Source organism: Miscanthus floridulus, chromosome 17, assembly GCF_019320115.1.
Source record: "Miscanthus floridulus cultivar M001 chromosome 17, ASM1932011v1, whole genome shotgun sequence".
NCBI lineage: Eukaryota > Viridiplantae > Streptophyta > Magnoliopsida > Poales > Poaceae > Miscanthus > Miscanthus floridulus.
In genome coordinates, this window is record NC_089596.1 from 39,400,316 (window position 1) to 39,412,323 (window position 12,008).

General features: G+C 48.5%; 1 protein-coding gene across 3 annotated transcripts; it reads left to right on the top strand.

The window, feature by feature from the left end:
* The first annotated feature begins 1,602 nt into the window (after positions 1-1,602).
* LOC136517751 (S-type anion channel SLAH2-like) lies at positions 1,603-10,012 on the top strand. 3 transcript variants are annotated; one of them, XM_066511396.1, is made up of 4 exons: positions 1,603-1,896; positions 6,345-6,579; positions 6,715-7,299; positions 8,579-10,012. In XM_066511396.1, exons 2-4 carry the CDS (start codon positions 6,409-6,411, stop codon positions 9,704-9,706), a joined length of 1,884 nt encoding a protein of 627 aa, XP_066367493.1. In that variant the 5' UTR covers positions 1,603-1,896; positions 6,345-6,408; the 3' UTR covers positions 9,707-10,012. The 3 variants fall into 3 exon arrangements, with proteins under 3 accessions (XP_066367493.1, XP_066367492.1, XP_066367491.1); XM_066511395.1 differs by lacking the exon at positions 1,603-1,896 and adding an exon at positions 4,372-4,508; XM_066511394.1 differs by lacking the exon at positions 1,603-1,896 and adding an exon at positions 5,995-6,215.
* Positions 10,013-12,008: the final 1,996 nt, after the last annotated feature.

A 12,008-nucleotide genomic window follows, 5' to 3' on the forward strand; every position in this document is an offset into this window, starting at 1 on the left:
CTCTGTCAGCATACATCGCTAACCTGATCAAAGCCAACTCCAATCATTCTGGCACTGAGGGACAATTATTTGTTGTGCGGCCTTTGTTTGTCTTTTTTTGTCAAACAACAAACAACTCTAAGCCGCATGCATACCCGTGGGAAAATAAATTAGGTGCCACTCTCTCTGTCCTCGAAATCGAAAGAATATAATTCTATCATAGTGTTAAGTCGACCCATGTTAAATAACTGAAATTTATATAAAAATATATCAACATTTGTTGTGTATCACATTTGAGATAGTTTGATTTACCCTTAATCTAGCATTATATCCTTTCTAGCTAGACTGAAGGTCGCGGACCCTTTTGAAAAGATCTGCATTCATCAAGACGCATCCAATTTGGGGTAAAACCCGTTAGACGTTTGCTGATACTTTGCTATCATGAGTTCAGATCGATATTTGTAAGAATGCGAACAACTGGTCGTCACAATTCTTTACTCCAGCTAGAAGACTCTAGTTCCTGTCCGTACGTGCATGTGCCAGCTCCTTTTGTGGTGCAGCTTAGTTTATACAGCTGTTCACAACTAAACTACTATAAAGTATAGCATGATATTTTGGTTAGGATTATTATTAAGTTGTAGTAGTGTGTATCTTTCACTTGACATCCTTCAAAGGATCATGAGACATTACTCAAGAATTTTCTATTTTTTAATACGCTTCTGTATGAAAATTGCAAGAATACATCCTATGTCGTATCCGGAATCCGGATGACCTCCTAAAATATTTCCTGTGAAACATAATTTTACGTAAAAATTGTACAGCAGGAAAACAAAATTAATTACTTTCGTTGTCCAGTAAAATGATTTTATTTTTCAGAATAAAAATAACCAGAAGTCGTCCTTCTAGCACAACTTGTAAGGGAATTCGGGAAATGTTTATGATGGTCCGTACAAACTTTGGGAGCTCTTGGAGATACATGTAAACTGATTGGGCAAAATTAGATTAAAGATATTATCAGTATAAATGTATAATAATGTACCATGTGGTTGACAGGAATTGTGTGTGCTGGGGGGGGGGGGAGTGATTTTTTTTTTTTTAAGAAAGGAGTACTAAAATTTATGAATTATATATCTTCCATTTTAGCATCACACAAGACTTTAGATTTGTATTTAGGTCACTTCTTTTTCCCAAAACGATAATAGGTTTTGCTGATCGGAGGGAGTACATAATAAACTAAATAGTTTGCATAGTTATATGGCAAAATATTCAGCAGCATTCTTTTTCGTCAGTCCCCAATGGACAATTGCCCAACCTGCACGAGAGAAGCATGTGCATCAAAAGCAAGCGGAGGAGAGGGAGTATATATAGAATAGTGATGCAAGAAAAAGAGAAATTATCTTCCCTGTTTAATCGATTTGTCACCATTTCAGCTACATGTTATCAGTAGAAATAAATCGGAGGGGCAGCAAACTGAAACTGAACCAGCAGAGTAGAGGTAGAGGCATCAGGTAACCCCCCGGAAGAACCGCCCGGGAGACAGCCGGGACAGAGAGGCCTCAGCCCCCGTGTGTTTTTGCGTCGTCTCTCCATCCTGGAAATAGGTGTGGCGGACTGGCGGAGGGAGGGGAGGAGAGACAGCAGTTGCAGGGCAAGGAGGAGCCTGGAAGCTGCCTCCCAGTCCCAGAGGAGAGATCCATCAGTATAAAAACACCCTGCACGGCCGCAGCGCACACGTCGATCTCCAATCACACGCAAGCAACCCATCTCCAGTTCCACTCCTCCTCCAGTGCGCAGTGGCCGTGACCTGGCTGCCACCCCTCAAGATCAGGAGCACTGCCGCCGCGCCACCGCGTCGTCGGTCAGCGAGTTCAGGCTTCGGCGTTCCTCGATCGCGGGGGATCATCACTCATCAGAGCGGTGAGTCGATCCATCCATCTTGCTCTCACTTGCTCTCTGTGTTTCCGGGTAATGCTGCAATGTCCGCAACTGATACCCATCTATCTAATCTCAGATAAAGCCTGTTTGCGATGTTTTGTTTCCCACATTTCATAATCTTCCAACCAAATTTTGTTTGTGCTGACACTATGTAGACTCTGGTTTCTTCTTTTATAAAAAAGCTGGCACTTCTCTCTCCATCTCTCTTTTTTTTTTGGTTTCTGCTTCAACTACGCTCTATTTCTCTGTTTGTTCCTTGTTATTGGGCGCCTTTTGCTCTGTCGTGGTTTTTCTTTGGAACAAGGACACACTTTAAGAGGAGAATATTTCCATCGAAAATGAACAAATGAAACACAACATTGCCTGTACTTGGTCTAGTGATCCTACTCCTATCTTCTGGGAAGTAAACGATGGAGGAAAAAACATGCTTCTGTGTACTGTGCCATTCAGCCTGTTCGGCTGGTGCTGATACGATCATATACAATCGTAAATTATTATTGTTGACTGGTTTAATGTGAGAGAAAAATACTATTCTGATTAAAAAATTATGATCGTTTATGACCAAACGAACTGGTTGCTTTTCTTTAGGATCGATGGACTAATAATTATTATCATTCACGAGTACGAGTAGTGCGCTTTCGGACCAAGAGGGAACTGTGGGAACCGTTTGTGTAGCTTTGTTAGTACGTACCTGACTGAAATTGACACCTAGCTAGTGCAATTTTAAACGCATGTCCCTTGTGGCCAGCACACTAGTTCAACTACTGCTCCTAGTACTAGCTAGTCAAGGATGTCCAAACTACTAGATTGGAAATCGTCAGGACCCACATCGAATAAAATAGCATTTACTGTTTTCTCTCTCTTGGGCAGGCACGCAGGCTACTGCTGCTGTCCTGCTACAGTAAATTAACCTATTTTATGTCCACTTGGCATCGCTTGGCATCGCCGCTCCTATTTCCTCATGTTATTTTACTGATTGGGCATCGCTTGGCATCGGTGAACGTACTTATGCCGCTCCGCATTTTGCAGGCATCACTCCGAGTTAGCTTTGCTGCTTGCAATGTTAGGTGCAAAGCCAAAATCTTCTCTTTCTTCTCTTGGCATCACTGAGTGCAACGCTACGGAAGGCCTTACAACACATCAGCTGCTGCTGCTTCTTTTTTTCTGTTAAGGGTGTAAAGGAAAAAAACATAAGGGAGAGAAAAGGTTATACTAGTGCCCGGCCATCGCTGCCTTTGGATATTACATTATTGTTTTGTCCACTGAATAAAGCTCCAAGGTAGCACCAGCAAGCACTAGTAAATTTATTTATAAAGAGGGACAGCAGATTGCTCGTAGACGTAATGTGGAGCACGACAGCACATCATATTTATAAACACAGCCGATGTCACATTGGATGTTTAACACATATATAGAGTATTAAATATAGCTTAATTATAAAACTAAATATACATATTAAGACTAATTTACGAGATAATTTTTTTATTTTAATTAGTCCATAATTTAACAATGTGGTGCTAATAATAGATTAATTAGGCTTAATAAATTTATCTCACGGATTACTATGAACTTGTGTAATTTATTATACCATAACTATTGAAACCAACAAACAAACAAGCTAAATAAGTCCAACGGACTCTCCCCCACAAGCCACAGTTTCTTGTAATAAGAACTGGACCCAGCTGCTGCATGCGCATTCACACGTGCATTCCATGCGATTCCCATTCCCATTCCTTCCCCGGCATCAACCGTGCACGCCTTCGGGCCGGCCGGCTGTTTGCCTTTGCCGCATAGAAAGAGTTGCTGGCTCAACGATGCATCCAGATGCCGTGCCACTGTGGCCTCGCTCGGCTTTTTCGGCTAGTTTTTTCAGTCGAAATAATATTTTTCTCTCACAATAATTCAGCCAAAATAGTATTTTCAGCTAATTTGAGTCTAAGAGTTGGGCAGGCAGACAGACGACAGACGCCCTCACGCACAAGATCCCCGGCGATCTCTGTTGCCGGCACAGTGCCCTGCCCCCCTGCGTCTGCCCGTCCATCGGTCACCTGCTTTATTATTATATTTTCCTTGAACGAAAGTTCCTGCGGCCGGGCGCCATGTCAGCTTTTGTAGTTTTTTCCCTGAGAAGACGAGACCGCAGACCGCACTCATTCTCGACTAGAAAAGAAAACCATGTCCTCCATGCGTGGTCTGGGACAAAAAAAATTTACATCGGCTTACGCGTGACCGAAAACAGCAGGTGACGACCTGGCCTGGCCATCTGCGTTTTTGGCATGGGTGGACGGACGCGGCACGGCAGGACAACAGGGCGACAATCACGGTACGTTGCCGCCATGTTTAGCCTCCAGCCCAGCGCAAGCGCAGCGCAGCAGATGTAGCACAGCACGCGCACGCCAGGCCATTGTATAAACTTATTAGCAACCCCGGGCCCGGTTCTCGGTTGGGGCCGTCGCCGTGGCTCGCTGCTCCTTCCGGCGAGCAGCGACGCCACCACGGTCCTACACCACCCGGGCGGGCGGCACATGCCAGGCGATTCCTGCGGTCGCCGCCGCCGTGGACGACAACTCTGATCTCTGATCTCTCCCTCCCAGGTTAGGATCCAGCCTGTCAGTAATATATAAATCGTATCGTTTCGTTCGATCGCTTTGCTAGTAGATTCTTTACATAAGATATATATATATATATATATATATATATATATATATATATATATATATGCCCGTTCATTACCACGATCGGAATAATTAATTTAGTTAATCCACTGGTGCTAATCACGGCGCCGCCGTATGCACGTACGCCGCCAAGAACATGCATAGTTTATCGCCGCAGTTAGCTCTAGCTGGCAGTACCTGCTAGCGTGCCTGTGACACGGGCGGGCGAGCGCCGCGCGCGTCCGATCAGGGCACGCGTGTCACTGGGGCTTTGGACCGTGGCTGGCCGGGGATTACGGCGCAGATTACGTGCGCGCCGTTTCTGTACGTTGATTGGCAACAGCTAACGTGTCGACGACCGCCAGCTAACCATGCATATCCATCTCCCGTCCCGCATGACCTGATTCCAATTTATTTGGTGCCCTGCCATCCATCTTCTGCATGGCAATGGCCAGGCGTAGCATCGTGTTTTTAGAAACCATCTCAACGCCATGACTTCCATAAACGAACTTTTGTTTTTTTAGAAAAAAATACATGAATCAAAACTTATTATTAGGGTGCAATTGGCAGGTGTTTAGAGACGAAACGTCTTTTTAGAGACACTAATGCCAATTTTCAAGTCAAACGGGTTTTCATGGTTTCTGGTTCTCAGCTGAGTTGTCATCCTATAGTAGATGTTTATGGCTGTCACTCTGGATTCTAGAATCCTTTGGCAGGATTCTCCTGTTAATTTCTCTAAAAAACTAACTTATTTTAGCAAGGATTTAGCTGTTTCTGAGAGAAACGGTTTAATAATGAATCCCCGGCCTGCCAAACACTGCTACCCGCCTGTCGTATCACCACCAATGCGAAAAGCTATCACGCAAATGGCACTGATGTGGCGCCTTATTCCCGAATGCCATGAAAGAAGAGTTGGTTACGAGGGCGGCGTTTCCAAGAGCCAACGAAATCATTAGTTTACATTTCGCTGACTCTGGGCATGAGGAGAGAACGAACAAAAGAAGAGCGTTCTAGCGCCTGTACAAGAGATACGTTTGCACGGCTTCCCTAAAATCTCTGACTTTGGGCATGAATGTTCGGCTGTGATGAAGCAGTGGGTGCTCAGCCTGGCAGTTTTCATTATTTCGCGGCATTCATCATCTCCATAGCAGCTAGCTGTCGATTTGGCCAGGCCGTTGGCGACGCGCTAAATAGCCTAAATATCCCCCAAAAACGTGGTGTAACCCTAAACGGTGTCCCATAACGAAACAGAGGCCTTGATTCGCTGGCGTACGCATCCGCAACGGGCAGGTGCTGACACGTAGGCGCAGCAGTCGTTCCAGGCTCCAGTCATCAGGGTCAGGCAGCCATCATCATTGCCGGCGCCTCTGTAGTCTGGCCTGGCCATTTAAAAGCCCCAAGCCCTGTTGCCTGCACATCAGCACATGCTCCGGTCGGTCTCCCCTCCCCTACTGCCTGCTGCTCGCTTCCTTGGATCGAACAAAGGTGCTGCTGCTAGGTGTTGATCGAGATCGTTTTCCTGGCTGTCCAACAACTCGATCGGCAGAGCAGAAGAAGTGTCCAGATATCTCCTGCTAGTAGTATAGCTTATCTTACCAAATCTATTGATCTCAGCTTAATTAGTCGTCCAGCTGGGCACTGACACTTGTAAGTTCTCCTGTTGATTTTTTTTTCTCTGAGCAATTTGGCGATGATTTTTTTTTCCGTTTCCTTTCAGTACGTACGCCGTGTCTGTTGCTTTAAATTCAGTTCTGAGCCGGTCTCCTCACCCTGCAGCTGCAGGACAGCAGGACTTGAGGTCTCTCACGCAGTCAAGTCAGCTGATCGAGTGAGGTGAGCCATGAAGGAGGCCAGGAGCAAGACGCCCCGCGCGGTGCCGCCGCTGCTCGCCGAGGTGGAGGTCTCCAACCTGGCCGGCTTCGACGTCACCCCAACACCGAGCCCGCACGGTCAGGACGCCACCACCCCGAGCCCGAGCCCGCGCCCGCCCAGGATGCCGTCCCGCCCCGGGGTGGGTTCACTTCACTCCTGAGTCCTGACCGATCGTCTTCCTCTGCCCACCGTCCGGCCGGCCGGTCGTGTCACGGCGAACGTGGACTGATCATGTTCTTGTGTTCGCAACTGACTGATGCTGTGATGCATGCAGGTGCCGCCGCTGGACCGCGTGCCGCGCCGCAGCGAGGTGGTGCTGCCGCAGCTGGACTCGTCGTTCCAGGCGCCGGGCTACCGCTCCGTGCGGCCGGTCTCCATCAGCCTCCCGGCGTCGCCCAGCGGCTTCAGCGTGATGCCCGCCATCCCCGGGATGGCCAACGGCGGCGCCGCCGGCGACTGGGCGGACGGCCTCCGGAGGCAGGCCCTCCTGGCCAACGCCGCCGCGGAGTGCGAGCCGCAGCCGCAGACGCCGCCGCCGCCCGCGCTGGAGAACGGAGGGGGGAGGGTCCGGTTCACGCACCAGCCGGCGGACAAGGTGGTGTTCCGCTCGCAGCCCATACCCGGTGGCCAGCCCCCGCGCGCCGGCAGCAGGGTCATCAGCCGGGACAAGCGCTATGACTCCTTCAAGACCTTCTCCGGGAAGCTCGAGCGCCAGCTCACCCACCTGGCCGGCGCCCCGGAGGTCGACGAGGAGGAAGAAGAAGACGAGGTCGTCGCCACCACCAGCCGCACCACGTCCATGCCAAAAGTTGATCGCTTCTTCGCCGCCCTGGAAGGCCCCGAGCTCGACAAGCTCAAGGTACGTGCACGGTCACTTTTTCATTTGTTTCGGTCCCAAAACAAATAAAAATTAGAAACTTGCTAAAATCGAGATGTCTGAAGTTCCGTTTTTTAGACTATAGGTATTACATATATTTTTATATTAAATTTGTAGGTTTAATTGTTATAATTTTTGTAGGCACAATTTGTAATTTTCGGTTCCAAAATAAAAGACTCGTCAGATAAAACTACAAACCGCTATTTATGTTGGAATAAAGACAATTAAAAATAAAAAGTTACAATTGTTACTATAATAAAAAGGATAGAAATTTAATATGTTATGACACAAAGATAAATAACAAATCACAAAAATAACAATTTAGTTGTACTAATTAGTGGTACAAGAGTGTTGATTAAAATCATCTTAAAATTCAGGCGCCTGAAATGCATGAGAAGTGATAACTTAAGAAGTTATTCTGAATCAAACTATTTTATTTAAATTTAACTAAATTTATAATAAAAACACCGACATTTATAACACCAAACAAATTAGTATAATTTATTACATATATATAATAAAACTAGCAAACACGTCTCTACATTGCAACACAACTCAATGCATCTTGAAACCAGACCCTCTACCAGTTAGACACGAGTTGATTCTAGCTCGTATAAACATACATTGTGAACCTGAGTCACAGTACACGGAACATATAGGTGTTACAGTGCTCTAGAAAGTAAAAAAAAAAGAGGTTTGAAGAAACGTTTACTTTTTAAGATCATTTATAAAAATAGATATAGGTATAAGATATAGATATAAATTATTAAATTATTTCATGACATCCTTGTTGCTACTCGTTCCTATAAAGTTAGTTAAGCCTGAAATAAGAAAAGTCTTTTCTTCCTTCCAGTGAGCTAGAAGGAAGAGACACCTTCAATTTTTAATTAAATTATAAATCGTTCAGGCTTTTCTCTAGATAGGTCCAAAAGCCAGAGCAACTTATAATCTGAAATGAATAGATATAGATCATAATATAATATGATTATTTGGTGATATCCACGATGCTACTACTTCTTTCTATAGAGTTAGTCAAACCTAAATAATATGACTTTAAGCTATTCTAGAAAAATTTCTTTCTTTATTTTAAATTATAAGTCATTCAGACTTTCTAGATACGTTGAAAAAAAGTCAGAACAACTTATAATTTGGAATGAAGGGACAAATTTATTTCTGGTCGGAGGTGGTCATTTGCGATAGTGTTTAGCATCCATTGCTCTGTTTCCATGGTTACTTATCGTTTCTCCTGCCTTGTTTTCAGTCGTCGGAGGAGCTGGTGCTGCCGTCGGACAAGACGTGGCCGTTCCTGCTCCGGTTCCCGGTGTCGGCGTTCGGTATGTGTCTGGGCGTGAGCAGCCAGGCGATTCTGTGGAAGACGATCGCGTCGTCGTCGCCGACCATGTTCCTGCACGTGACCCACATGGTGAACCTGGTGCTCTGGTGCATCTCCGTGGTGCTCATGTGCGCCATCACGTCCGTCTACGCGCTCAAGATCGCCTTCTTCTTCGAGGCCGTGCGGCGCGAGTACTACCACCCCATCCGGGTGAACTTCTTCTTCGCCCCGTGGATCGCCTGCCTCTTCCTGGCCATCGGCGTGCCGCAGTCCGTGGCCAGGGAGCCCCTGCCGCAGTGGCTCTGGTACGCGCTCATGGCGCCCGTGCTCATCCTGGAGCTTAAGATCTACGGGCAGTGGATGTCCGGTGGGCAGCGGCGCCTGTCCAAGGTGGCCAACCCGTCCAACCACCTGTCCGTGGTGGGCAACTTCGTGGGCGCGCTGCTGGGCGCCAACATGGGGCTCAGGGAAGGGCCCGTCTTCTTCTTCTCCGTCGGGCTGGCGCACTACAGCGTGCTGTTCGTGACGCTGTACCAGCGACTCCCCACAAACGAGACGCTGCCCAAGGAGCTCCACCCGGTGTTCTTCCTCTTCGTGGCGGCGCCCAGTGTGGCGAGCATGGCGTTGGCCAAGATCACGGGCGAGTTCGGGTACGGGCCCCGGGTGGCCTACTTCATCGCCATGTTCCTGTACGCGTCGCTGGCGGTGCGGATCAACTTCTTCCAGGGGTTCCGCTTCTCGCTGGCGTGGTGGGCGTACACGTTCCCGATGACCGGCGCCGCCATCGCGTCCATCCGCTACTCCACCGAGGTGGACAACGCCTTCACCAAGGCGCTCTGCGTGGCGCTGTCCGCGGTCGCCGTGCTCACGGTGACGGCGCTGTTCGTCACCACGCTGGTGCACGCCTTCGTGCTCCGGAAGCTCTTCCCCAACGACATCTGCATCGCCATCACGGACCACAAGATGAAGCCCATCGTGGAGCTGCACGAGAGCCTGGGCGAGGACGGCAGCACCAACAGCAACGACATCGAGGCCGGCGCCGGGGGCAAACAGTGATCTATGGACGTACGACGCGCCTGTGCTGCTGAGGAAGCATAGGCAATGCACGCACGCCCCAAGTCGCCGAGCTTCACGCCAATGCAAAGCGTGGGGGGATGACGCGACCGAGTTCTTGCTTGGATTGGATCTTTCCAGGTGTTGCCTGCTTGGTTCGATGGTGCAGAGGGATCACAGGAGGAGCTTTTTATCGATTGCATCTATTAGTTACTCTACTAGTCTAGTCAGTATAAAACTACCTGAATGTACAGAGTGGGCTACGTTGTATGAAACGCGGCTGGTTATTTATCTATCTATTTATTTATCGTGGAAAGATTATGCATGCAGTGTGGCTTTTACTTTAGCATCTCAATTTCTCATCAGTTCCTCCTCCAGCTGAAAATTGAATGACGCTCTATTGGCCACTGGCCCACTGCTACAGGTAACGCATTGGCCATTGGCCTATATGGCCATATCACAGTAGATCGCGTCGTGTTAAATGGTAATTGTCATGGAAGATTGTGGGCTGTCATTTTTACTCAAAATATCGCTTCCTCGAGCAGAAAATTTGAATGGTGATTTCCTGGGGGATTGAGATGAGATGAAGGAAATCGAAGCCAATGAGAACTGACAACTGAGGCAAGTGTTGCGTGTCGTGTGAGTCTCTTTTACATAGGCCTTGTTTAGTTGGCGAATTTTTTTTGGAATGGTACGGTAGCGCTTTCGTTGTTATTTGGTAATTAGTGTCCAATCATAGTCTAATTAGGCTTAAAAGATTCGTCTCGTGAATTTCGTCTAAACTGTGTAATTAGTTTTATTTTTTATTTATATTTAATGCTTCATGAATGCGTCCAAAAATTCGATGTGACGGAGAATCTTGAAAAATTTTGCAAAATTTTGGGAACTAAACAGGCACATAGCATGATAGCAGGGGCGGTCGTAATGCGTAGGCGGTGGGCCACGTTGCTTAGTTTTGGCCCGCATAACTACATCGCCTCTTTGTTTGAGTAAGCATTTGGCAGCTGGAAAAAAAGGAAAGGCTAATATCGTGTTTGATCTAAGAATCAAATCATTCTGCTTGCCCTGCTTTCAACAGAAAGTACAACGTAGTTCATAGCTCTTCGGCGACCCCAGCGCCGCCCCCATGCAGGTGACTCGGGTGGCTCCCCAACCCTAGTCGCCGTCCCATGTCCCTTCTTCCCCTCTTCTGCCACGCCGCCGCCTGAGCAAGCCGTCGGTAGGGCCGTGCGGCTCGCCGGGAGGGCGGCGGCGAGCTCTTCCTTACGGGTGGCGGTGTTGGCTACGTGGGGCGCTACCTGCTGCGGTTGCAGCGGCACCGGCTAGAGCCCGTGCAGGCGCAAGGTGGCGGTGGCAGGGCTCCTTTTCTCCTTTGCTTTCCCCTTCCTTCGACATGGCAGCGGTGCCAGCGCCGGCCTGGGCCGCTCCAGGGCCTGGGTGGCCGGATCCGGCGCCCCTAGGGCATGGGGCGGCGTCGGCGGTGGCAGCCATGGCGGAGGCGGTGGCACAAGCTTGGGGCACCGGGTCCACTGTCCCTAGCGCCGGATCCGGCGCCCCCTAGGCTAGGGGCGGCGCCCGCGGTGGTGGGGCACACGCTTGCGATGGCTGGCGGTCACCGGCAGCGTCGACAGCGGGTGCCAGAGCCGGTGACAACTTCGGCGTGTGGCAATGTTGCGTGCGCGGCAGGGTATGTCCGGTTCCGTGCATTGCCCGATCGGAGGGGGTGGCGGCCGATGCAGCTGTGCGGCTATTGTGTGCAGTCGGCACGTCGATGCCCCTCTGGAGGGGCTTCTGTGGGATGGTAGGGTAGCGACGATGGCGGCGGCGACAGACTAGGGATCCAGCATCTTAGCTTGACGTTTGTGCTGGGGGGCACCTTGGGCGAATGCTTTGTCGACGGTGACACTCGTGGGCGCCGCTTTCCCTGTTGGAGGCATTAATGCAATTTGGATTTTCCATATTTAGTTCTGGGGTTAACCATTTACTATATATGCAAACTAGCTAGTAGCTACAGATCTATGTATAATGGGTTATTGTCATCTTTTGATTGTATATAGTTGTTGTTGAACTTTTTGTTGCTATCATAGTTATTGAGTTTATCACAATATCATCGTTACTATTGCAGGTTATTTATGCCCGTTTGGATTCACTAAAATAAGTTGCTAGCTGCTAATAAAAGCTTTAGTTGATCCAAACGACTCAGGTTATTGTCTAGCTTATAATAAGTGCATGTTTGGCAGGGCTCTGGCTCATCTGAAAATAGCTCCGGCTCTGGCTCCTCTGAAGGAGCAGCTCCTTTGGAGGA

What these genes read in the sequence shown, in the direction of transcription:
- LOC136517751 (XM_066511396.1), top strand. Translation starts at nt 6,409, where the DNA reads ATGAAGGAGGCCAGGAGCAAGACGCCCCGCGCGGTGCCGCCGCTGCTC. An exon ending in GGATGCCGTCCCGCCCCGGG is followed by an intron (nt 6,580 to 6,714) that starts GTGGGTTCACTT and finishes TGATGCATGCAG; the next exon opens with GTGCCGCCGCTGGACCGCGT. An exon ending in CCGAGCTCGACAAGCTCAAG is followed by an intron (nt 7,300 to 8,578) that starts GTACGTGCACGG and finishes CCTTGTTTTCAG; the next exon opens with TCGTCGGAGGAGCTGGTGCT.